At 41.6% G+C, this 27,775-nt stretch overlaps 1 protein-coding gene across 1 annotated transcript in view; it reads left to right on the forward strand.

Moving 5' to 3' along the window:
• C7 (complement C7) overlaps positions 1 to 21,014 on the forward strand; it is a 58,501-nt gene extending 37,487 nt beyond the window's left edge. Inside the window, exons 13-18 of the mRNA XM_040262420.1 lie at positions 366 to 453; positions 5,678 to 5,810; positions 9,790 to 9,981; positions 14,271 to 14,361; positions 17,595 to 17,779; positions 19,777 to 21,014. Of these exons, the coding sequence (XP_040118354.1) occupies positions 366 to 453; positions 5,678 to 5,810; positions 9,790 to 9,981; positions 14,271 to 14,361; positions 17,595 to 17,779; positions 19,777 to 19,958 (871 nt within the window). The 3' untranslated portion in view covers positions 19,959 to 21,014. The remainder of the gene's footprint in view (positions 1 to 365; positions 454 to 5,677; positions 5,811 to 9,789; positions 9,982 to 14,270; positions 14,362 to 17,594; positions 17,780 to 19,776) is intronic.
• The last annotated feature ends 6,761 nt before the right edge of the window (positions 21,015 to 27,775 follow it).

The following is a 27,775-nucleotide window of genomic DNA, read 5'->3' on the forward strand; positions in this document are numbered from 1 at the left end:
TTTCAATAGAGAATTAATTCTGTGTTTAAAGTATTTAAGAGACAGACAGTAGGAGAAAAGGTAGTGTTAGATGGATGTCTTCTAGAAGTCGTATAAGGATGTGTGTTGTCCAATCACTTTTCTTTCTTTCTTTTTTCTTGATGCTTATTTTCTGCACTACTGACCTGGTTGTTATCTTTTGGAAGCTCAAGTTTGTGTTTGTGTCACGGATGTGGTCAGATGTTTGGTTCTGAGAATGGCAAAAACATCACATCACATGATGGAGTCCCTTCAGATGCAAATGAAACATTCACTGTAGTATACAATATTTATTAACAGTAGAAAATCCATCACATTAATTATGTTTTATTTCCTTTTCCTTTCAGATTGCTCGAACCACATTGTTTTCCCTTGTCTTTGGTTCCAACAAAATTCTGCTCATCCCCTCCTGCCTTGAAAGACGGATTTGTTCAAGTTGGTTATGAAAGAGATTTTTTTTCTTTACATATCCTCTTTGCTCCAAGTTCTAGCTCTCTACTGATGTTCATAATCTATTTCCTCCTCCTGTGATGAAGCAGTGTTAAAAAACGTTATATGTGTGCATTTTAGTTTTTCATCAGCGAGGAGTTTAGTTTGTGACTTTTCTTCTTTGGCCCAAGGTGATTAGAATTCTTCAGAAGGCAGTGTATCTCCTATGGTAAGGGAAATCAATATCACCACCCAATGAATTAGAAATGTAATTATGCCAGAGGGCTGCTAAACATTTCCATTCTGAACATGAAAGTCGGAATCTATAAGCAAGGTTTTCAATATAGAGAACTTTCCATATTTTTTCCATTGAAAGGAGTCGTTTAAAGTTTTTCATAACTACCAGGGCTGGGGTGAAGCATTCTGTTTATTCCAGGAGCCGGTGAGACATTTAGCCAGTGTCTGGAGAGATATGGGTCATTGTACTTTGAGCAATTTTCTTGTTCAGGAAGGAACACGAGTCATCTGCCACTGTCATTTGGGAGAACTTTCTTGCCTTTGGGACCGTATTAATTCGTGCTCTTCTCACTCCTTGTTATGATTAAACTTTGGCTCCAAACCCCAGTAAGTGTCTCTTTGTGCTCACATAGGAGTTACTGTTCATCAGGATGTTCTCAATGCCACCAGCCGAGCTTGCTCCATGATAGTTTCTGTCTCTCAAATGCCAGGCCCTTGAACATATACTCGCTGAGTGTCGGCCGAAATGTCCCCGGATGTAGGTACTATTCAGAGGTGTTTGTGCTGTCTTTAGCTGCAGTGCATGTGGTGACCTGTAAAGGACTGGAGTTTCTAAACACTCTTGTGGACTGGCTACCTCACAGGCACCCAGGGAACTGAACAATGGATTATTACTTGACCTTTCTTCTTTTTCCACCCGCCCTCCCCCCATTTTGTAAGTTTGGGGTAGAGCCTGAGAATCTTTTTTCTTTGTTTTAAAATTGCTGCTAGTGATTCTGACAGAGATGGCCAGGTTTAGACACTGTTGAGTTAGACTTTCTCATATAGAGGTCCCTTCTGCAAGAAAAAGGTTAGGGACTAGAACCAAGCAGATTAAATATCTTTCCCAATTTTCTGCAAATCTCATTGCCAGTCTGGGTGCTGTGTTTCCTACCAACTCTCATAATGGAGCCAGAATGGGTCAGGATGAGGAGGACTTTGAGAAGCAGGCTCCATAGAATTTTGTTCTAATGCCAACAGCAGAGCTGTTCCAGCTGCAAGTTCTCTCCCAGGCCGATTTTCTTCACCATCCCCTTGAGTAGCAGAGAACTAAAAGGATGAAGAAAGGCACCAATAGAGAAACCAAACAAGCATGATGACTCCCTCAAGGCTCAGACTTCAGATTCGTCCTTGCTTCACCATGAAATCTCACCTCTTGGCATTATAGGCTAATGACATGTCCTCAAATCTGACTCAGCTCCAGCAACACTTTCCTTACATGAATGGGGCAGGGGAGGGTGGTGGGCGAAAAGCAACGTTATGCTTCTCTTAAAAGTCATCAGTGGGAACTCAGACTTCCATGAACATGTTGGTAAGATGTAAACATTTCTCCCTGTTCCATAATGGCTTTTGTTGGATGTGATTACCAGTGGACAGCCCATAACACCTCACTGGGAAGAGTTGAGTGACAAAGACATTTCTAAAATCTGATAACAGACTTTCCTGAAAGTAAAAGACAAGTTACTTGGGCAGTATCCACTAAAATAATTTTGATAAAATGTTTAGTACAGTGCTTCATTTGGGGAGCAGTCAATAAATTATAGTACAGTCGCATTAATATCTTTATTTCAATTAATGATGGTATCAGTCAGTTCAGTCCATTCAGTCGCTCAGTTGTGTCCGACTCTTTGCGATCCCGTGAATCGCAGCAAGCCAGGCCTCCCCGTCCATCACCAACTCCTGGAGTTCACTCAGACTCACTTCCATCGAGTCAGTGATGCCATCCAGTCATCTCATCCTCTGTCGTCCCCTTCTCCTCCTGCCCCCAATCCCTCCCAGCATCAGAGTCTTTTCCAATGAGTCAACTCTTCACATGAGGTGGCCAGAGTACTGGAGTTTCAGCTTTGGCATCATTCCTTCCAAAGAAATCCCAGGGTTGATCTCCTTTAGAATGGACTGGTTGGATCTCCTTGCAAGCCAAGGGACTCTCAAGAGTCTTCTCCAACATCACAGTTCAAAAGCATCAATTGTTCGGCACTCAGCTTTATTCACAGTCCAATTCTCATATCCATACATGACCACTGGAAAAACCATAGCCTTGACTAGACAGACCTTTGTTGGCAAAGTAATGTCTCTGCTTTTCAATATGCTGTCTAGGTTGGTCATAACTTTACTTCCAAGGAGTAAGCATCTTTTAATTTCATGGCTGCAGTCACCATCTGCAGTGATTTTGGAGCCCCCAAAAATAAAGTCTGACACTTTTTCCACTGTTTCCCCATCTATTTCCCATGAAGCGATGGGACCAGATGCCATGATCTTCGTTTTCTGAATGTTGAACTTTAAGCCAACTTTTTCACTCTCCACTTTCACTTTCATCAAGAGGCTTTTTAGTTCCTCTTCACTTTCTGCCATAAGGGCGGTGTCATCTGCATATCTGAGGATATTGATATTTCTCCCAGGATTCTTGATTCCAGCTTGTGCTTCTTCCAGCCCAGCGTTTCTCATGATGTACTCTGCATATAAGTTAAATAAGCAGGGTGACAATATACAGCCTTGATGTACTCCTTTTCCTATTTGAAACCAGTCTGTTGTTCCATGTCCAGTTCTAACTGTTGCTTCCTGACCTGCATATAGGTTTCTCAAGAGGCAGGTCAGGTGGTCTGGTATTCCCATCCCTTTCAGAATTTTCCACAGTTTCTTGTGATCCACACAGTCAAAGGCTTTGGCATAGTCAATAAAGCAGAAATAGATGCTTTTCTGGAACTCTCTTGCTTTTTTGAAGATCCAGTGGATGTTGGCAATTTGATCTCTGCTTCTTCTGCCTTTTCTAAAACCAGCTAACATCTGGAAGTGCATGGTTCACATATTGCTGAAGCCTGGCTTGGAGAATTTTGAGCATTACTTTACTAGCGTGTGAGATGAGTGCAATTGTGCAGTAGTTTGAGCATTCTTTGGCATTGCCTTTCTTTGGGATTGGAATGAAAAGTGACCTTTTCCAGTCCTGTGGCCACTGCTGAGTTTTCCAAATTTGCTGGCATATTGAGTGTAGCACTTTCACAGCATCATCTTTCAGGATTTGAAATAGCTCAACTGGAATTCATCACCTCCACTAGCTTTGTTCGTAGTGATGCTTCCTAAGGCCTACTTGACTTCACATTCCAGGATGTCTGGCTCTAGGTGAGTGATCATACCATTGTGATTATCTTGGTCTTGAAGATCTTTTTTGTACAGTTCTTCTGTGTATTCTTGCCACCTCTTCTTAATATCTTCTGCTTCTGTTAGGTCCATACCATTTCTGTCCTTTATTGAGCCCATCTTTGCATGAAATGTTTGCATGAAATTAGAGATGATGGTATCTCGAATTTTCTTGAAGAGATCTCTAGTCTTTCCCATTCTGTTGTTTTCCTTTATTTCTTTGCATTGATCATTGAGGAAGGCTTTCTTATCTCTTCTTGCTATTCTTTGGAACTCTGCATTCAGATACTTATATCTTTCCTTTTTTCCTTTGCTTTTCACTTCTCTTCTTTTCACAGCTATTTGTAAGGCCTCCCCAGACAGCCATTTTGCTTTTTTTCATTTCTTTTCCATGGGGATGGTCTTGATCCCTGTCTCCTTTACAATGTCATGAACCTCCATCCATAGTTCATCAGACACTTTATCTATCAGATCTAGGTCCTTAAATCTATTTCTCACTTCCACTGTGTAATCATAAGGGATTTGATTTAGGTCATACCTGAATGGTCTAGTGGTTTTCCCCACTTTCTTCAATTTTAGTCTGAATTTGGCAATAAAGAGTTCATGATCTGAGCCACAGTCAGCTCCTGGTCTTGTTTTTGTTGACTGTATAGAGCTTCTCCATCTTTGGCTGCAAAGAGTATAATCAATCTGATTTCGGTATTGACCATCTGGTGATGTCCATGTGTAGAATCTTCTTTTGTGTTGTTGGAAGAGGGTGTTTGCTATGACCAGTGCATTTTCTTGGAAAAACTCTATTAGTCTTTGCCTTGCTTCATCCTGTATTCCAAGGCCAAATTTGCCTGTTACTCCAGGTGTTTCTTGACTTCCTACTTTTGCATTCCAGTCCCCTAGAATGAAAAGGACATCTTTTTTGGGTGTTAGTTCTAAAAGGTCTTGTAGGTCTTCACAGAACCGTTCAACTTCAACTTCTTCAGCGTTACTGGTTGGGGCATAGCCTTGGATTACTGTTTTATTGAATGGTTTGTTTTGGAAACAAACAGATCATTCTGTCGTTTTTGAGATTGCATCCAAGTACTGCATTTCAGACTCTCTTGTTGACCATGATGGCTACTCCATTTCTTCTAAGGGATTCCTGCCTGCAGTAGTAGATATAATGGTCATCTGAGTTAAATTCACCCATTCCAGTCCATTTTAGTTCGCTGATTCCTAGAATGTCAACGTTTACTCTTGCCTTCTCTTGTTTGACCACTTCCAATTTGCCTTGATTCATGGAGCTGACATTCCAGGTTCCTATGCAATATTGCTCTTTACAGCATTGGACCTTGCGTCTATCACCAGTCACATCCACAACTGGGTATTGTTTTTGCTTTGGCTCCATCCCTTCATTCTTTCTGGAGTTATTTCTCCACTGATCTCCAGTAGCATATTGGGCACCTACTGACCTGGGAAGTTCCTCTTTCAGTATCCTATCATTTTGCCTTTTCATACTGTTCATGGGGTTCTCAAGGCAAGAATACTGAAGTGGTTTGCCATTCCCCTCTCCAGTTGGACCACATTCTGTCAGACCTCTCCACCATGACCCGCCTGTCTTGGGTGGCCCCATGGGCATGGCTTAATGATGATGGTATCAGTGTTGTTAATTAGGACTGTACAGGAAAAAATGATTTTATGGACAGTTTTCAAAGTGAGCTATTTGAATGTAGGTTGCCTAATGATTACAGAAGTCGTGGTTTATAGGCTGAATATATCTAAAGAAACAATTTATTAATGCAAAAGGGATGTATTCTTCCTCTCTCCATCTTTTATTTCTATTTAGGATGAAGGTGCCACATTTCCTGTTGGGAAAAACATAATGTATACTTGCAATGAAGGATACTCTCTGGTTGGAGACCCTATTGCCAGATGTGGAGAAGATTTGCAATGGCTTGTTGGGAAAATGCATTGTCAGAGTGAGTGGCCTTGGTTACGGTATTTCATTTAAGATGAGTGGGAGGGAATAAATCAGAATAAATAGCTACTCATCATATGCTCCTGTCTTGATCTCTTTTTTTTTTCCTGAAAGGCTCATATGATCCCAATCAGGTTTCAGGACTACCTTGAAAAAATCCTCAGCTTTCTGTAGTTGCTAGTGGTCCTGTTAGATGAGGCACATTTTACTACATTTTTATTCCTTTTTTTTTTAACTCTTTTTTGGCTGTTCCACATGGCATGTGGGATCTAATCCAGTATCCCTTGCATTGGCAGCATGTGACTACTGGAATTTTAACTACTGGACCACCAGGGAATCCTAATTGCAATTTTAAAGTTTCTGGGGTAAATCAGAATAGGTCAGGGAGCTCAGTTCTAGCCAGTTCTCAGTTCTAGTCAAGACATTCTTCAGAGTTCAGTTAGCTGGGATGTACTACAATCTACTTCCTCAGATGCTTTGGATCCTAGTCTGTTTAGATGTAGGCATCTGAGTAAGTGCTTCTGTGCGTCATATCCCCCTAACACTGTTCTCGGGTTTCCATCTCAGCTGTACTACAACGTAAGATTCTGCAGCAGATGGATAGATAGCACTACTGGGATGTATTTTTCCTATATTGATTCTTCTGTGCTGTATGAGGAAAGTCTGAGCTCACGCACATACATTTTACTCTCTTGGGTACATACCTATTAGTGAAATATCTGAGCTGTCAGGCGCACGCATCTTTAGATTTGGTATGCTACCAGTTTTGGTGAAGAATCCACTTGCAGGGCAGGAGACCGCTTGCAATGCAGGCGATGTGAATTCAATCCTTGGGTTGGAAAGATCCCCTGGAGAAGGAAACGGCAACCCACTCCAGTATTCTTGCCTGGGAAATCCTGTGGATACAGGAATCTGGTGGACTACAGTCCATGGGGTTGCAAGAGTCGGACCTTACTTAGGGACTAAGCCACCACACCAGTTTTCCAAGTGGTTGTACCAATTTACATCCTGGACAGAATCCAAGGAGTCGAGATTGCTCTGTATCCTCACCTACACTTGATAACATCTATCTTAAAAAAATTTTTTTTAGCCATAGTGGTGAATGTGTAGCAGTATCTTGTTTTCTCTTTGTGTTTTAAAATTTGTATTTCTTCCGATGACTAATGTTGTTAAGCCTGTTTTCATATATTTATTGCCATTTGGATACTTTTTTATGATGAAATGGCTGTCTAATCTTTTGGGCAATTTTTCTGGTGGTTTGTTAGTCTTTTTCTTAATGACTTGGAAATTCTCCTATTTTCTTTGTCTCTGTCTCTCCACCCTTGAGTCTTTCAGAATAAATAGGATATCAATACTACTGAATAGAATGTATTAATAAGTATTCCCTAGATAGGAGTAATAAAGCTAAAAGTCAGTCTTTGAAAAGATTACTTTGCTTTAAGAGCTTCTTTTTCTTTATTGTGTATCTACTGGTGAGGAATTGTCCCACTCTGTTCATCTGAAACATTCCTGTTTTATCTTTATTTTTGAAGGATATTTTTACTGGGTAAGGAATTATTGTCATTAAACCCTTTAAAGATTTTTTTACATTGCTTTCTGACTTCATTATTTTCTAGTGAGAAGTCAACTTTTAGGTTTATTATTTCTCCTTTGGAAATCATATACTGTTTTGGTCTAGATGTTTCTAAGAATTTTTTTTTTTTAGAAGCAATTCTACTCTGATGTGCCTAAGTGTGATTTTCTTTGTCCTGGTTGATCTTCAAAGCAGTTTTTAACCTATCCTTTAATGTTTTTTGTCAATTTTAGAAAATTATTTGCCTTTTTCCTTAAATATTGCTGTTTAATTCTTGCCCACCTCTGCTCATGAGACATAGATGAGACATTTTTTACAATGTATACACATATACATATGTGTATATATGTGTGTGTGTGCTACATTTCTTTCTTTTTTTGCTTATTTTGGGATCTTAGTTACTTGAAAGTGAAAATGTTAGCCACTCAGTTGTGTCTGACTCTTGGCGACCCCATGGACTGTAGCCCGCCAGGCTCCTCTGTCCATGGGATTTTCCAGGCAAGAATACTGGAGTGGGTTGCCATTCCCTTCTCCAGGGGATCTTCCTGACCCATGTATCAAACCTGGATCTCCCACACTGCAGGCAGATTCTTTACCATCTGAAACACCAGGGAAGCTGAAGCCCCTTAGTTCCCTGACCAGGGATCAAATCCAGGCCCGCGGGAATGAAAGTGCTGAGTCTCAACCACTGGACCACAAGGGAATGCCCTAAATTTCTTTGCTTTACATCAATTTTTCTCTTTCTGTTTCATTCTAACTATGTTCTGTTGATCTATATTCTAGTTTATTAATTCTCGGTATTCTTGTTATAATCTGCTTTCAAGAACTCTGTTGAATTCTTAATTTCATTTCCAGTTCCAGATAAACCGTTTGTCCACTTTTCTATACTTTTTAATTCTCTGTTGAAACTCTCCCTCTTCTAATTTAATTTTTTCCAGCATACTAATCATAGTTATTTCATGGTTCATGTCTGTTAGCCCCATCATCTGGATCTGCTGTAGATCTGTTTCTATTGTATTTCTGATTATTAGATTAGTTTTGATTGAATGCCAGACTTTATTTATAAAAAAATAAATAATATGAGACTTTGCATGATGTTATTCTTTTCTAGAAAAAAATTATGTTTGTTTCTGGCAAGAACAAGGCTGATTTATGTCCAGTTTACCTTAATCCTAGGTTATAACCATTAAGGGATCATAAGGAAAAGTATTGGATTTCTACTGAGGCTCCTCTTTTGTAACAGGACTGGACTTTAATTTTTGATCTCCTAGCCCTGTGAGACTGCTAAAAACTCTCTGTAGCTATTCAGCTTCTGAGCTGCAGCTTTCTCCTTAGTTTAGCAGCCCTTCAGCACATTAAAAAAATTTTTTTTTTCAAATTTACAGATAGCCTCAAAGATAAAAGCATTATCAAATGTTGTAATCACTGCTTTAGACTTTCCTTTTTCTAGAGTCTTATACCTTGGGATTTCCACTGCTCTGACTATTCTCTGATGCTCTCAGAAATAGTTTTTCTTATAACTTTTACAGCCTTCCTATATGTCTTAGTGGGAGCATTAATGTGAAACTGGCAAATATATCATGGCCAGAAATAAACAGTTCTGATGCTAGATTATTAGCTATTTGAAGGCAGAGTATGTGACCAATATTTTGTGTCCGTAGCAGCATTCAACATACTTGGCCAAATGTAGGCCCTCAATAAATGCTGATTTTGAATGAATGAATGGATTTTCTGATAAAAATGGTGCAGAAATAGAGCAGGACTTTGTAGGATATTGTCCAAAATCCCACTAGAAAGTTTTTTTTTTTAAGTCATGAATTCTGACTTGCTTTCTACCATTATGCATGTTTTTCATGTTTTTCCTTTTTTTTTTAAGTAGAAGATATGAATAATGACTGTAATGGAATAAGGAAAGATAGAATGGGAAACCAAGAAAGATGCAACACTTTTATGGCTGCAGGGTTAAAGATGGTTCTTTAAAAATTTCAAATAGCAAAATATCTAATTGGATATATGCAATGATATGCAAATGCATACAGCTCTTGGGAAAATTTTCGTGAGACTTCACCAGATGAGAGAGAGAAGTGGCAGCTGTGAAAAGTCTGGTTTTGACAGCAGACTGGACTTGGGGACCTTTTAATGCTTATTCATTTTAAGTTGTCATATGACTTTGAGGGCAGGGGTGAGAGGGTGGGAACCGTTTTGGTTTTCAGTCATTTGCATCATTACATGACAAGCGTGGTGGGACATGTCTTTCAGGGCCTCCTGAGAGTGAACTCACCTTTTCTACCTTGTCCTCTAATTTGAAAAAGCAGAATAAGTGTATCAGCATTATCCAGGGCTGTCATTTAAAAAAGATGGTCTAGGAAAGCAAGGCACCTTGTATTCTGCTCTCTTTTCTCTTTAGAGATTGCCTGCGTTCTGCCTGCACTGATGGATGGCCTACAGAGTCATCCCCACAAACCTTTCTACACCATTGGGGAGAAGGTGACCATTTCCTGTTCAGGCGGCAGATCCTTAGAAGGTCCCTCGACATTTCTCTGTAGTTCCAGCCTTAAGTGGAGCCCTGAGGTAAAGAATGTCCAGTGTGTGCAGAGAGGTGAGTGGCTCCTGGGTCTGTCCAAGAACACGTGGACTCAGGGTGTGAGAGTCCCTGTGGCCGTTCTGAACTGCTGTAATGGAATCACTCCCTCGATCCAGACCCCACTATGAGAAGGAGGTCTAGACTGGGTAATTAGACTTTTTGCACCTAACACATAGACTCACAGAATTCAAGGAAAGGCAAGAATAGCCCAGGTGATTCTCAAATTTTAACTTAAATCCTTCATATCCAAGATTAGCTTTATATTTTTAGGATACCAAGAAAACAAAGAATTTCTAAAAGCTGATTTCTGGCTTCCTCCTGACTTTTTAAAAATGTATTTTTATGAAATACAGAGTTGAGATCACAATTTATATAAAATTCTGCCTATTTCATTTTGGAGTTTATTAGTATTTATTAGTTTATTAGTGTTATTGAAATTGAATATTTAAAAGTATTTACATTTAAGCCTACAAAGCAGAAGTTATGAAAGGAAAAGTATTGTGGTTTGTGAAATTATTCTTAATAGTAGAAATCCAAATATCCAGTATTTTGAACACATGGCAAATTTAAATGGCCTTTTAAAATGTTCTTAATTTTTATTGGAGAATAGTTGATTTACAATGTTGTGTTAGTTTTAGGTGTACAACAAAGTGAATCAGTTATACATATACATGTATCCACTCTTTTTTAGATTCTTTGCCCATGTAGGCCTTTATAGAGTATTGAGTACAGTTTCTGCACTATACAGTAAGTCCTTATTAGTACCTATTTTATATATCGTAATGTGTATATGTCCATCCCAACTTCCTAATTTAACTCTTCCCCTCTTCCCTTCTGGTAACCATAAGTTTGCTTTCTACATCTGTGATTCCATTTCTGTTTTGTGAATAAGTCCACTTGTATAAAATGGTCCAAATATTTCTGTTCAGAGATACTTAAGATTTGTTTTCAAATAAACTTTTTCTTTTTTGTTTACATTTTTTAATAAATGGACTTCCCGGGTAGCTCAGCTGGTAGAGAATCCGCTTGCAATGCAGGCGACCTGGATTTGATCTCTGGGTTGGGAAAATCCCCTGGAGAAGGAAACGGCTACCCACTCCAGTATTCTGGCCTGGAGAATTCCATGGACTGTATAGTCCATGGGGTTGCAAAAAGTCGGACGTGACTGAGTGACTTTCACTTTAATAAATGGAAAATATTATGCTTGCAACAGTTAAAAACAAGGAAGAAGTCATACTTGCATTCTATTTTATATGATATTCTTATATCTTGAGTATATGATTTAAAAATTTTTTTAATTGGAGGATAATTGCTTTACAACGTTGTATTGGTTTTTGCCGTACATGAGTATATGATTTTTAATTCGATGCTGAAGTGTGTCTTCTATGGAAGAAATGAAATAGTTAATTCCATAAGTAATAATAATATTCCCTGGTGACTCAGATGATAAAGAATCTGCCTGGCAATGCAGGAGTCTCTGTTCAATCCCTGGATCAGGAAAATCCCCTGGAGAAGGGAATGACAACTCACTCCAGTCTTCTTGCTTGGAGAATCCCATGGACAGAAGAGCCTGGTGGGCTACAGTCCATGGAGTTACAAAGAGTCGGACACGACTGAGCAACTTTCACTTTGAAGTTTGTCACTTTATATTTTATAAACCCAAAAATGAAATAGGCAGAATTTTATATAAATTGTGATCTCAACTCTGTATTTCATAAAAGTACATTTTTAAAAAGTCAGGAGGAAGCCAGAAATCAGCTTTTAGAAATTCTTTGTTTTCTTGGTATCCTAAAAATATAAAATATATAGTGACAGTCACTTTATAGCACAATTTGGTATGAATTTTCTCCCCCTCAGCAAATTCTATGAGGGCTCTAATTAAGGATGTTTTCCAAACCTGTGTATTTTTTGAAAGATGTGGATAACAATAATAACTCCCCTTAAAGTAAGCCTATAACAAACAAAAAAAGGCCAGGTTTGTTAGCCTCCAGAGTTTTTAAATACCTGCTGTTTAAGTAGTTTTTTTTTTTAATTGTGGTAAAATACACACAACATTTATCATTTGAACCATTTAAAAACGTGCAATCCAGTAGCATTAAATACATTCCCATTATTGTTCAACCATCACTGTCATCCAACATTCCATCTTCCCAAATTGAAACTCTACCCATTAAACATTTGTCTCTCATTTATCTCCACCCCCAGTGGTATTTAGCCTTGACGTGAAGATATTTGATTTTAAAATAGTGAAGGTACATTCTGTAGGTGGGCCCTAAGAGTGGGTTTACTTGGTTAAATAAGTTATGAAGATGACAAAGCCATGTTCTTTTTACATGCAAGTCTCTTGTCTAGGTAATTCCACAAGCAATTTTTTCCACAAAGCAATTACGAGAACTTTTAGAAAATATGTAAAATCTAAAATTCCATCCTTAAGAATGATTAGCAAAAAACTGCTAATAATAATGCAGAATTCATTTACACAGCTTAATCATTGAACTTCAGCTTGGGTACATTTAGATCAGACTTTCTCAACCCCGACACTATTGGAATTTTGGAACCTGATAATTCTTTGTTGTGAGAGACTGTCCTATGTATTGTAACATGTTTGGCAGAATCCCTGGTCTCTGCTATCTCACAGGGGTGACAACTGAAAATGTCCTTTGACATTGCCCAATGTCCCCTGGGGAGCAAAACTGTCCCTGGTTGAGAAGCATTGATCTAAATAATACCATTAAAGTATTTTATTTTGGAATCATTTATGATTTCAGAAAAGTTGCAGAAAAGTTACCCATCTTCCCATACTATTAACACCTCACATATCTTGACATAATCTAGTTGGTCAAAACCAAGGCATTAATATTAATTAGTACAACACTGTCAACTAAATGACAGACTCTTCATCACGTTTTTCCACGGATATCGTTTTCATGGTCTAGGATCCAATTCAGGATACTACATTGCATTTAAGATAACACCATCTTAAATAAAAATGCTTAAAGAATAAATACTTGCTACAGACAATGCTGAAGAAGACAGACATACTTCAGCTTGGTACCGTTTGTACAAGTTTCTGCCTTCCTTGTTCATGAGATTTTCCTGTCATGCCTAAAGCTCTTAAGTTTTCCAAAAGTAATGAAGCATTGTACAGTTTGTGCATCCATAAAAACATGACCTTCAGACAAATGACCTTTATAGGTATATCTAACAGGTAACTAGTTTGATGATGAAAAAGTATATGCCACAGAATTCCATTGTAATGAAGCTGCCGGAAGTGAAAATGGCAAGGCAAGTGGAAATGGCAAAATGAACACTGTTCATCTTGTAGTCAGGCCTAGCTGTGGCCAAGGCAAATTAAGCTCTTGCAAGTCGGACCAAGGTGTTTCCCTGACAAAACTGGAGTGATAATTGGCTTTCTATCAGTTTGTAGAAAACAGGAAGGAAAGGATTTTACTGATGTAAACACCTCCAGACATTTACTCACTGTTGAGGGGTGACCACTTGGACATTTACATGTAAGAGATTATTATAGTCAACCTTGAGATACTGAGAGTTCTTCTTGTATAGGTCAGGGGTATGCTTTCTGTCTCGTGATAGGCGCAGTGGGCAAAACGTACCCAAATAACGCATGGTTTTTAAACCCCAACTTCTTTTTTAAAATTTTTAATTGGAGGATAATTGCTTTACAATGTGTTGGTTTCTGCCATACAAAAATATGTATCAGCCATAAGTATGTATGTGTCCCCTCCCCTTGAACCTCCCTCCCACTCCCCACATCATCCCATACCTCTGGGTTGCTGCAGAGCACTGGGTTGAGCTCCCTGCATCAGTCGTCAAATTCCCACTAGCTATCTCTTTTACATGTGTAATGTTTACGTTTCAGTGCTACTCTCTTAATATGATATTTTAAACTCCATCTTTTTGAAGAAAGGGAGCCTACACCATGGGACTTCAACTCAGACAAACATGGACTTAAATCCTGGCTTGGCCAATTTGTTAACTAGCATGAATTTCTTGACTTTTCTGACTCTTAGTTTCCTCATCTCTTAAATGGCTATTTAGAAAGAAGAATTAAATATCATATAAAAAGGGCAGGATCAAGAGTCAATGCTTAAGAACTGGTGGCTACTATGACCAGAGACGTTATTTGCTGGGTCTGTGATGCTGTACCTCTTATAAAATGCTTTATAGCTTTATTAATTTATTGATTATAAGAATTTATTGCCTGGTTCAACAATTGAAACAATCCTTGTTTACTACAAACAAGCTCTTCTAATGGTCACATCTCCATCATTCTTCTCTTTTAGAAGCAACTTTGACACCGAAAGTGCCTAAATGTCAGCCTTGGGAGAAACTGCAGAATTCGAGATGTGTTTGTAAAATGCCCTATGAATGTGGGTAAGCTCTGTTTTCTTCTCTGTTTTATTTTATTCAAAATAGATTGAATGATTTCTTAGATGCTAGTCTCTGTTGGATCAAAGGTGTTACTGACCAAGGATCAAGGCCCTTTGCATTTCAGTCCAGTCCATTTGCTACCTGTTTTTGCCTGGATCACCAGGGCTGCCCATTGGTGGTGTCAGGCAGTGTTCTAGTCCGGCTGGTGAGAAAGGCTGAAGGATTGCTTGATGCTGCTTGTTTTCTGTATAAAATGGGACAAAATGACAAAACCTGAGGATTTAGAGCTCGAGGAGATTAGGGCTGGAATTCCCTTGAGACATAAACTTTTTTTTTAATCGTTTTATTTATTTATCTTTGGCTGTGCTGGGTCTTTTGCTGCAAGCGGAGGCTACTCTCTAGTTGCGGTGTACACGTTTTTCTTTGCTGTGGCTTCTCTTGTTGCAGAGCATGACCTTTAGGGCACGCAGGCTCAGTAGTTTTGGCTCCCAGGCTCTAGAGTACAAGCTCAGTAGTTGTGGTGCACGGGCTTAGTTATGTGTAGCATGTGGGATCTTCCTGGACTGGAGATTGAACCTGTCTCTCTTGCATTGGCAGGCTAATTCTTTACCACTGAGCTACCAGGGCAGCCCCAGGGACATAAACTCTTAAAGCAATACCAACAGAGAAAAAGCAGCTGCTTTTCTAATTCTTGAAATATGTTTTTAGATTTGCGTTCCAAGAACAGCATCCCACTTGAAATCACTCTTTTGTAGAAATATAGCTGAAGTAATTACTACATGTTGGATACAGATGGCATGATTAAATTAGGACCAGAGGAGGTTTATTGGTGGGACTATTTACAGAAATGTGGGTCGAGCAAAGAAAACTGCACATAACAGGGCAGTATTCCTAAACTGGTAGAAGCTGAACTGAACTGGTTTACATTTTTTTCCATGCCTAAGTCATAAGTTGTGAGAGAGGAGCTTTTATGAAAATCTGTTGACAGAGGGTTAGTTGAGGAGGAGTTGATTCTCTCATTTTAGGGGCTTCAGAGGTGCCTAGGAGTGAGCCAGGGGAATAAATACCCCAACTGTACTCTCTTTCCTCCCTTCTCTTCTGCCAGAACCCCACAGTGATCAAACACCCCTGAAGCTAGAGGACAAGGAAGTCTATTGATGTGGTCCATATGCTTCAGCTTCCCAGGCAGGGTGAAGAAGAGAGGAGGGTGAATCTGGAGAGGCAAATAGGAAACATCCAGTCCCTAGGGCTTACTGACCACCTCTAAGGTTAACAATCAAAACACAAATTTATTGGCCAATTACTTGGCTTTCGGTTAGTATGGTCATCAAAACACATATCCAACTCCTTGAATACCTACATTGGGTAGTGATGACTAAGGGGTATCCTATAAGAAGTAACTTTGTGTGTGAAGGAGAATATATAGCTGAATAACATAAATGGAAATTGTTAAGAAAAAAAAAAAGAAAGAAAGAAAAAGGAGAAAAAGGAAACAAATACACAAGAAAGTTCAGCCCAGAATCTTCTGACTGTGCTGTTATTCTCTGTTACTCATTGTTTACTTTGATTCACCTTCATCTTCCTTTCAACTTCTTTGCTTCATTGTGCTTATCTGCAGCCTGTTGTTTATACACTTGGGAAGAGTCTTAATGTCTGATATGGGCTTCCCAGATGGCCCAAGTGGTAAAGAATCCACCTGCCAATGCGGGAGACGCAAGAGACATGGGTTTGATCCCTGGATGGGAAAGATCCCTTGCAGTAGGAAATGGCAATCTGCTCAAGTATTCTTGCCTGGAAAATTCCATGGACAGATGAGCCTGTCCTCTGGGCTCCTCCATGGAGCCACAGTCCATGGGGTTGCAGAGTCAGACACAACTGAGCAACTGAATGTGCATTGATAACAAGGGAGGTGGCTTGTAAGGTCTTTGCCGTTTAAGCTGTTCTAAGTACTTCTATTTAAAGTTTAAATAAACAGATTAAAAAAAAGATACAAGAATTTGTTTCTGTTATGTATTTCTGTATTTCTTTGTCCAAACAAATTTAGCTCTTGGTTAGAGAAGAAAACATTAGAGCTAAATATATGTAAGTAAATATAGATTCTGTCTGTTATTCAAAAATGCCTTTTGTTGTCTAAGGTTTCACTCCAGTAATGGCATCCTTACCCATCAGTATTCAGATAAGTGGTTGTTTTTATTAGTGACATTTCAAATACTGGCACTTTTTTAGCACCAATGCATAAGGAAAAAAAGTAACACATTTCACGGAAATATTTCTAAACTATTTTGTAAACATAGATACTCTAAAAATAGCATTGAAAAATAGAGTTCATCTTCCCTTGAGAATTTAGTCATCGGCTGTGGATAATGCTATCATGTGGATGTGAACTCTCAGGGCAGCTGGGCTGGGAAGAGCTGCTTTATTCTGCAGTTAGTAGTCCCACTTTTTCAAAATTTATTTATTTTTTAACTGAAGGATAATTGCTTTACAGAATTTAGTTGTCTTCTGTCAAACCTCAACATGAATCAGCCATAGGTGTCAGTTCAGTTCAGTCGGTCAGTCATGTCCAACCCTTTGCGATCATATGAACTGCAGCACGCCAGGCCTCCCTGTCCATCACCAACTCCCAGAGTCCACCCAAACCTGTGTCCATTGGGTCGGTGATGCTACCCAGCCATCTCATCCTTTGTCGTCCCCTTCTCCTCCTGCCCCCAATCACATGGTCGCATTTGATTGACTTCGGTCCCTCTGAGTGCGTGTGTGTGTGCTGTCGCTTCAGTCATGTCTGACTCTTTGCAACCCTATGGACTGCAGCCCGCCAGGTTCCTCTGTCTATGGAATTCTCCAGGCAAGAATACTGGAGTGGGTTGCCATGCCCTGCTCCAGTGATCTTTGCTAATTTTCTGTCTCTTCCTTTGTCATCAATCTACCTGTTGCTAACAGACCATTGCCTTCTCTTTTAATGTGCTGTATCTGATCTGTTCTAAGTGAAACTAGATCGACACCAGATACCTAAGATTATACAACTTGTGAGCAAATAAAAAGCAAAATATGTTCATTTTGAAGACTGGAGGGGATTGGGCCCTAGAAATGTGGGGGATTTGAATTTCTGTCCCCTCATTTGGCTGTGGGAGACAACATCTGAGGCCCTAAGCCCAGAGCCTCACCTTTCACTTTTCATTCTCAGCTTTGAAGAAAGAAAATTTTGTAAGGGAAGTAATATAAAAATTTTGTTTCAGGTCCTCCTTGGATGTATGTGCTCGAGATGAAAGAAGCAAAAGGATACTGCCTCTGACCGTTTGCAAGATGCATGTTCTCCAGTGCCAGGGTAGAAATTACACTGTGGCTGGTAGAGAGAGCTGCATTCTGCCTGCCTTGGCTGAAAAAGCTTGCGGTGTGTGTCCACTATGGGAAAAATGTGATGGTAAGGGACATTTCATATTTGTGATTATAAAAATACTTCAGTAGTAGGAGTGAAGTTTTCAGAAATGTAGTTTGCTATTTTAGCAACAGATGAAAGCACATCCCTAAGTATGTCAAAGACTCAGATTGGTCTGAGTGTGAAGCCTGGCCTCAGGCTCAGAACTTGCTTACTCTGGAGCGAAACGCCTCCCTTGCCTGATCCTCCATACTGGAGCAGGTAGCCATTCCCTTCTCCAGGGGATCTTCCTGATCCAGGGACCGAACCCCAGTCTCCTGCTACCCCACTATCCCCCCCCTCACCCCCGCCCACTGCCTTCCCTGGGGAGGGGAAGTGGTGGATGCAGAACCCTTGCTGGTGGCCTGAACTTGTTGTGTCACTCAGTCGTGTCTGACTCTTTGAGACCCCGTGGATGGTAGCCTGCCCGGTTCCTCTGTCCATGGGATTCTCCAGGCAAGAATGCTGGAGCGGGTTGCCATTTCCTTCTCCAAGGGATCTTCCTGACCCAGGGATCGAACCCAGGTCTCCTGCATTGCAGGCGGATTTGTTGCTGTCTGAGCCACCAGGGAAGCCCTGAGGCCTGAATGTCCTCCCAAATATCACATTTCACCTCCACGATTTTTGCTCTGTCCTTGTATTATCCATATTATATATTCATTAAAAAAGAAACAGCCTCACATAAAAATAACAGTTTTTAAAAGAGGAAACTTTATAGCACATCTTTAATAGGAAATATCCCTTACCATAAACATTAGGTAACCATAAAAATGTCTTCCCAGGTGGCTCAGTGGTAACGAATCTGCCTGCCAAGCAGGAGACAAGGGTTTGATCCCTGGGTTGGAGAGATCCCCTGGAAGAGGGCATGGCAACCCACTCCAGTATTCTTGCCTGGAGAATCCCATGGACAGAGGAGCCTGGTGGGCTACGGTCCATGGGGTTGCAAAAAGTCGGACACGACCTATTGACTTAGCAACAACAAAGGGGCATGTTGGAAGTACATCAGGGCCAGGCTGACACTTTCTCCCAGAAGCAATCAGAAGGATGTGATGGAAAAGGAGGTACTACTTGCTGGTCTCCTGTCCTGGTGTCCTGGTAGCACTGAACAGTGATCTTGCCAACCACCACCAGGGGCCCCACCTCTGAGAGGGAAGAGCTGAGTTGCCCAAGCCAGGCCATGGTCCTCAGTTTCCCCATCTATAAATCTGGGAGCCTGATGGTGCTTTCTTGATCTGTAAGGTCTCTACCAGCTCCTCAGGGCCTCCGCTCCTGGCTGGTACCCCCTGGGCATCTTTCCCCACGCCCCTCTCCCATTTGCAGCGGAAACGGTGACACACACAACCCTATGGCCATGTCTGCGACACGTGAGGTTTGGCAGTCATCACAGTCTGCTGGCTGACCTGGTTACCCTCCTTCGGGGATGCCTGTTCCAGCATCACCCCTTCAGCGCCCACACCGCTTTCCCTCCCTCTCCTTTCTGTTTGGTCTTTACGAGGTATGAGGCCTTTTGGGTTTCACGTCCTCTCTCTCAAAGCAAGTTAATTCTCCTTTTCTTTGTCTCCCTCTAAGGCTTGCTGCCTGGCTCTTTGCTGAGGTCTCCGCCTTCGGTCTGGGCGTTGAGGGGTCACATCATGTTTGGGGCCCCCCTGGGCAGCACCTGAAGGAGTGAACCACCCCATGGGCGTCCGTCCAGTCGACAGGAAGCCGGGCACCAGCCTCAGAACCTGCTTACTCTGGAGCAAATAGCCTCCCTTTACTGGAGCAGGTTGCCATTCCCTGCTGCAGAGGATCTTCCTGACCCAGGGATTGAACCCCGGTCTCCTGCATTACAGGCAGATTATTTACCGTCTGTGTTGTTTAGCCCACAGTCGGGGCGGGGCAGTTAGTGGGGGACAGGAACACCGGTAGCTCTCCAGCCACCACTTGCATAACTTTGGATGGGAAGCGCCTGGCCCCCCCTACCTCCACCGGTGCCATTAAGCCTCTCTCGCTTCTTTTCCCAGCCGAGGGCAGCGAATGTGTCTGCAGAGCCTCCTCGGAGTGCGAGGAAGCAGGATTTAGCGTCTGCGTAGAGGTGAACGGCAGGGAGCAGACGATGACGGAGTGCGAGGCCGGCGTCCTGAGATGCAGAGGACTCAGCGTCTCCGTCACCGGCATCCGGCCCTGCGCCGCCGAGGCCGCGTAGTTGCCGGCGCCTGAGGGCCGGCTCGCCGTCCCGCAGGCGCAGTGGCTGAGCTAAAGCTCTGCACAGCCAGCCCTGTAGACGGCTTCCCAGCACGCAGGCCCATTCTTTCTCCTTCCCCTTCGTGACCCCTTCCCCCAACTTGTACCCCTGCATAATCCCACAGCCCTTTGTCCTCCCAAACCCGAATTCAGATCTTCCTTCTCTTCTCTTTCTAAAAAATGTCAGTCTGAAGGATATTGATGAACCTTTGCAGTTGTTTTGTACTTCTCTGGACCTTGCCTTTTTTTAATCTGAAAATTAGGGGGTTAGACTAGAGAAATTTCAATGCTCTATGATTCTTTTAAGTATGATTGACTCCACTCATAAGCCAGAATACAGTCTACAAATTGATTAGGAAAACAGAAAGATTAGAGAGGCTGGCTTCATTCAGTGAAACCGAATACGAAGGGGACCTGGAAGGGAGGAAGACAGATACAATTATTTCATCCCAAATGGTAATCCCAGGCTTCACCCTGTTGACCCAGGCAGGACACCTGGAGATCCCTAATCTTATCAGGAGGTTGAATCACCCATCATCAAAGTGGAATCCGTTATGTGATGGCTACCTTCTTGTCTGAGAACAAATACAATTCAGGCTTCTCTCTGGAGCTTTTCTTTAGTATGTGCCAAATTCAAGACCTGTAATTTGCCTTCCACTTCTTCTCTTTCTCTCTCTCTCTTTTTTTTTGGTAGGAAGCATCATTTATGCTTGAGCTATTGAGTGATTGCTTATTTGGGTGAAGAGTGTTCTTTAATATGGACACACACCCAGATTTTTCCTGGGACTCTACAGGTAGATCCGTTTGAAGCATTAGCTCTCTATTTATCCCCTATTCATCTTTCATCAAAACAAAATAGCAGCTGTAGAAGGTTAAATGAGTGAGATTCAGTGGGATTTAAGTATGTGTTTATATACAAATAATATCTGTATTTTCTGATACATTTTAATAAAACTTTAGTTTAAATGACAATGATTTAAAAACTCATTAAAGATACCATTCTTTGACATTTGAAAAATCTGTGTTATGTTTAATTTTAAAGAATCTTGCCATGAAGGATGGCTATTGTGCTCTTTTTTACATTTAAAGCATTTTAAATTACTTTGTTGAGGTATGATTGACATGTAAAGAGCTGTACATGAGTTTGGGAATAAGTATACATCTGTGAGAAACTTCCCAGGTGGCGCTTTCCACCTGCCAATGCAGGAGACGTAAGAGATGTGGGTTCGATCCCTGGGTCAGGAAGATCCCTGGGAGGAGGGCATGGCAACCCACTCCAGTATTCTTGCCTGGAGAATCCCATGGACAGAGGAGCCTGGTGGGCTACAGTCCAAAGAGTCAGACATGACTGAAGCGACCTAGCAGGCACGCATGCATACATGTGTGAAAATACCACCACCAAGACCATAAACATACCTATCACCTCCCAAAGTTCCCTCCCACTCCCATTGTAATTATTATCATGATAAGAACAGAAAGAACATAACATAAGATCTTTCCTCTTAGAAAAATTTAAATATACATTACAGCATTGTTAGCTATACACACTGTGTTGTATAGGAGATCTCTAGAACTCCTTTATCTTGTATAACTGAAACTTGATATCCTTTGACCATCACCTCCCCATTTTCCCTGTCCCTAGCCCTAGGCAACCACCATTCTACTCTCTGCTTCCATGAGTTTGACTGTTTTAGATACCTTGTATAAGTGAGATCATGCTGTATTTATCTTTTTGTGTCTGGCTTATTTCATTTAGCATAATATCCTCCAGGTTCTATCCTGGGTGAGTGAATAATTGGTGGCTAAACAGGGACCAGTGAATGAGATTGGACAGAAATGCTGTCTTGAAATACTAATTTTCATGCTTTTTTTTTCTTTTCTTTTCTGAACATCCTTATCCTTGGCTTTTTCTCTAGTTGGACAGAGACGTTCACAATTCTCTATGAGAGAATTAGGATCATGGCAGCAGGGCTGCAGGAAGAAAGTAACTTACAACATTAAAAATCTTTTGAGATTTCCAAAATGAGTTCCTGAACATCTAAGGAGAAGGTTTTAGGAAAGCTGGAAGGACTGTTTATGTCATGAGAACTGACGCAATGAGAACAGAGGCAGCGGGAGAATGCCCTCTTCTGCCCCTCCCTTTGCCTCAGACCAGGTGAGGGGCACCTGGCTGGGATCTAGCCTTGGAGGAGAAGGCAGAAAATGCTGAAGTGAAAGTTGTCTGGACCTACTGGGGGACAGAGGAGAGGAGGGAATTGGCTCAGGCATTAACTAGCTGCAGGGAGCTCCATGGGAGCCCAGTCACATCCTACTGGCCATCATTCACAATTTCAGTGGACCCTGTGAGTCACCTGGGCAGAGAAGCTGCTTTGGAAGTTCTCCTAATTGCACTGGACTGTGTCTTCTTGCGACACTCCACTCATTTCCTAACAATTGGCCAACAGAAGTGCTGTTTATCAATGCCCTGAGATTTAATGAGCCCCATCCTAACTGCTCTGTTTGGAACTTCCCTCCCAGCAGCAACAGTCCAGGATGGTTGTAATCGCCCTGAAACAGAGGGAAGTTTCTTGGTATTCAGGTGGGGTATGGTGGGGATGCAGAATGGCAAGGGGGATGTCTGACAAATGTCCCCTGGAACTCTGAGTTTCCTAACAACAAGCCAGGTGACTGGCTCATTTGATTGAAGGCACCCCCTCTCAACAGGGCAGGTCATGGCTAATCTCAGCTTCACATGGGACTTGCAAGACCATCCTGTTGGTGAGTAGCTGTTCAGAGCTGCAGGTGCCGAGCAGCTGGTTTTTTCAGTGTTCCCTGAAACAGCTGCACCACAGACTGTTAATTACTTTTGCTTTGGTTAAAGTATGTATATTTATCAATATTTTTGGACCGACCCCACAGTTTATCATTTGCTCTATATTTTTTTCTGTACTACCATTCTTACGCCCTCATACCTGCACACATACTGACCTACCACAGGCATTTGGATTATTTGTAAGATGGGCATAATAGTTAGTGAAGCTGGTCATCATAAACTTGAAGATAAATGAAGATCCTATATACTTAGGGCATTCAAGTGTATCTATGACTCTTTCTTTGTCTGAGATAGGTTAGGAGGAGGAGACACGAGAGGAGAGAAGAGAAATGAAAATAAGGGAGAGGGAGAGAGAGAGGGAAAGGTGGGGGGAGAGAGAGAGAGAAAAAAAAAAAAAGATTGGCGCATCCTTAGTACAGGAGTAGCAGAACTGAGGTGCCACATTAACCCTGCTACCTACCAGTGTACCAGGACTTTTCTTCCTTGATGGACTAGTTAAAGTGGATTCAATACTTCAGCTAGAAATGGAATGACCTGTTCTCTTTCAGAACACTGAGCCAGAAAGCAACCGCAGTAGGAGGCAATTTCCTCCTAATATCTGAGAAACCCGAGGTATATGCATGCTTTTCAATTACCTTGGTCTTTCAGGCAGTTCACACATTTGGGGACAAGAAAACTGATGGCATGATAGGAGTCCCTGCTGTGACAACCGAAGCACTTGCAATTTGTCTTTTTATTTATTCCTGTAAAAGCTCCAGATTTATGCAAAGCTCCAGACTGATTCTCAAAACATCAATCACGTAAAAAAAAAAATTTGCTTTTTTAGCCAAGGGTTAACAAGACTAGATGAGAAGACTGTTGTTTCAGAGAGGGTGGGCTGAAGGTGGAAGGGTGGGCAGAAGAAAGAACAATAAAGTGCTTTTTGATTTACAGGCTGAGGACAATTTCCTGAGAAAGGACAAACATTAAGAACTACTCTGTTATCACTATTATTTCTGTGCGTCCCTACAAGAGGGGGCTGGTACTGAATCCCAGGGGAAGGGCCTCAGGCACACAACAGATCAGTGATGCTCACGACAGAGAAGCACTGACAGAATAAATCAGAGGTGCTGCTGAATAACTGTGTTATGCAAGAATCTGCTGACCAAGTGGGCTCGGAATACAGACAGGTCAAAGGACTTTTCTATAATAGTGGAGTGGAATTTTCTCATCAAGGGAAAGCAGACATTCTCAGGAGAAAGTGATTAACATGATGGTCCCAGGATTGGTGTATTCCTAAACCATATGCAAACCAAGTGTGAACCATGATGGTAGTTCATAAAGAGCTCCCACTGAACTCCAGAAACTCTTCTCTGTACAGACGCTGAGCACCATGGGGTGGGGGGTGGGGCGTGAATCTTGAAGTCAGGTGTGATGTAAACCTGGACATGCTCACTAATGGGATCACTGTGGCCCCATAGGATTAAATACTTCTGTAGGAAGATGAGAAGCTTTCCAAAGTATCTCGAGTCTCTTACCATTGCAGTGATTGGCTGTTTACCAAGGACATGGTGCACAGATTCATTAGGTGTGAGGGGAAGTCACATTTGGAAAGATCTTGTCTCCAAGTCTCCTCTGGACCGGTGAGAGTAGGGACTTGACAATATGGTTCTGTGCCCCCTGCAGCTCAGGACCCTGGCTGCATATGCTCAATAACGGCCATTTTACAGTTACTTTCCACTGTCACATAGCTGGTTGGCAGACCTAGGCTGGAAACGGCTCTCATTGCTTCCCAGAGTGGTGCTCGTCCATTTCTATATAGTGCTGGTGCCTTGACTGTCCTGTGAACCCATGTTTGAGTGGGTCTTGCCAGGCAGCGGCAGGTTCATGTGCTATGTGAGAGGGTTCTCTTATAACACCCACAGGGCAGGTATTCTGAATACTTGGATTTAAGTAGATACACTTTGTCTTTTTGTGCTGTGAAAAGTGTGGGCCTCCTAATTCTCTCCCTTCTTTTTTTTTGGAATATTGTTAGGAAATTATGACTCATGTCCCCTGTTGGAGGACTGACTGAGGGTGAGGATGTTTGCATTTGAGAACGGCGGTACAGAATGAGGCAGAGGACTTAAGGAGGAAGCAGAAATACCTGAGATCTAAATGATATTGATAGGACCTCTCTGGTGGTCCAGTGGTTAAGAGTTGACCTTGCAATGCAGGGAACACGGGTTTGATCTCTGGTCAGGGAACTAAAGATGCCACGTGTCCCTTGCACCATGCCTGAGCCAGTGTGTGGCAAGGAGAGATCCCGCATGACAAAATGAAGATCCTGCATGCTGCAAGAAACACCTGACACAGTCAAATAAATAAATGAATATTTTAAAAGTCATTGACAAAAAGCCCAAGTTCTGGAAAAGTTGATCTTGGGATGCTGACTTATTAGGAGACTGTTGATCCTGCTTCTGAGAGTGGAAGTGGCTGCAGCTGACAGTTCCTTGGGATGCAGACTGGGAATCCTGATCTGTGATGAACAGTCTTTTTTTCCCATTTTAGTGGGTAAAAGAGCAAGATGTCTTAGTTCTGGCTGCTATAACCTACTACTGTAGACTGGAAGGTTTAAACAGTCCTGGAGGCAGGACAGTCCAAGATCAAGTTCCCAGCAGATTGGGCCTCCGGTGAGGGCCCTCCTCCTGGTTTGCAGACAACTGCTTTCTTATTGTGTCCTCACAGGTGGACGGGGAGCTCTGGTTTCCTCCTCTTCTTCTAAGGGTACCAATCCCCTCATGCGGGTCTGCCCTTATGACTTCTGACCTCATTTAAACCTAATTACCTCCCAAAGGTTCCATCTCCAAATACCATCACCTTGGGGATTAAAGCATTTGGATTTTGATGAGACACATTTAGTCCATAGAAGAGACCACAAACTGCTGTGATTTATGTCAAACCTGTTGCTTCTTCCAGTGGGTTGGTGAGGAATCTTATCTTATAAGCTTGCCCTTTGGCAATCTTGGCAAATAATATAAATAGAGCAGAGCAGATTTATGGAAACTGACACATCCTCTCTGCATATTCTTGGAGACATTTTTCTCTCACATTATAAAACCAGTGTTTTGAATATCTAATACAGGTCCCAGGGAACTCAGGCTGGGATATACCATCTCTTCTGAAAAGCAACATTGGAACTCAGTCTTGGGCTGTGGAATATAAAAACCTGAATGCAGGAAAGGAGCAACATTAATATTAAAACCTAAACCTGCTGGGAGCACTTTATATATATTAGCTCATTTAATCAGCTTAATGACACTGTGAATAAGTACTATTATTAGTCTAATTTTACAAATGAGGAAATGGAGGCATAGAGAAACTAAGTGATTTACCCAACTTACACAGGTAACAATTAGAGGAAACAATTCAAATTCAAGCCCTTTTGTTCGGTAGATCACACTCTTAACCACTATTTTGATATATTGTAGGTAGGCAATAGTTATTGCAATAGATAGCAATAGCATGAAAATAGCATTTCTTGTTGATTCAAGGGCTTCCCCGGTGGCTCAGTGGTAAAGAATCCACCTGCCAATGCAGAAGACATGGGTTCAATCCCTGTGTTGGGAAGATCCCCTGGAGAAGGAAACAGCAACCCTCTCCTGTAGTCTTGCCTGGGAAATTCTATGAACAGAGGAGCCTGGTGGGCTACAGTCCATGGGGTTGCAAAGAGTCAGACATGACTTGGCGACTAAACAACAACAACTGGTTCTAAAATTTTTGTTATACTTCATCTTATTAAAAAAATAAATCAACATTCAAGATAAGATTTGGTTACTGGAATGAAAACACAGTAATTTCCATAGCTCTTTTAAAAAGATTCAGCTGGGTAAATATGATGACTTCCTCAAACTGATCTTTTAAAATGGATTGAAATAAATGTTTTTCTAATGCTCCATGAATCTGCTGTGTGTGTTTGAATGTGTCTATGGTTATACCTGGCTTCCCAGGTAGTACAGTGGTAAAGAATATGCCTTCCAGTGCAGGAGATGCACGAGACAGGTTCTATTCCTGGGTTGGGAATATCTCCTGAAATAGGGAACAGGAACCCACTCCAGTATTCTTTCCTGGAAAAATTCCATAGAGGAAAAATTCCACAGACAGACTGGTTGGCTACAGTCCATTGGGTTGTTACAGGAAGGGAGGACCCCTTCCAGGGCCCAAAATTGGGCTCTTATCTAACACTCAGAAGTGAATTGTCTGAGGAGACACATGTGCTGTCAAAGCAAGAGATCTTATGGGGAAAGGGCATCCAGGCAGAGAGCAGTTGGGTAAGGGAACCCAGGAGAACTTCTGTGCCACATGGCTCACAGTCTTGGGTTTTATAGTGATGGGATTAGTTTCTGGGTTGTCTTTAGCCAATCATTCTGACTCAGAGTCCTTCCTGGTGGTGCCTGCCTTGTTCAGCCAAGATGGATGCCAGCAAAAAGGATTCTGGGAGGTGGTCGGACATGTGGTGGGTCCTTTTGACCTTTCCTGAACTCTTCCAGTTGGTAGTGGCTTATTAGTTCCATGTTCCTTACCAGGACCTCCTGTCCCCCCTAAAAAATGCAGCTGTGACATCAAACCAATACACAGTTCCATTTGATTTCATTTTGAATATGTGTATGCATACCTGAAATATTTAAGAGGCCAGTTTTGATTAATGAAAATTTGATATTTCTGAATGTTTTAGATTAACAGTAATAAAAAATATTGTGTGTAGAATGCCAAAAAAAAAATAAAAATAAAAGATAGGAACATTCATTCAGCCTCCTTGACCTTCCCTGAGTCCCAAAGACCGGATTCAAATGGCTGCTATTCAGGGAAGGGAGGGGATACAGAAACAGAGGAGGAACAATCAAATGGTGGTACAGCCTTGAGACAGGGTCCTGGTTCCTACTCAAGAAATATGCATAACGATGTCTTTGAGTTCTTCTTTAGAACAGGGGCCCCCACCGAGGTGGAGG

The sequence above is a fragment of the Oryx dammah genome, unplaced genomic scaffold, assembly GCF_014754425.2.
Source record: "Oryx dammah isolate SB20612 unplaced genomic scaffold, SCBI_Odam_1.1 HiC_scaffold_20, whole genome shotgun sequence".
In the NCBI taxonomy this organism is placed as follows: domain Eukaryota; kingdom Metazoa; phylum Chordata; class Mammalia; order Artiodactyla; family Bovidae; genus Oryx; species Oryx dammah.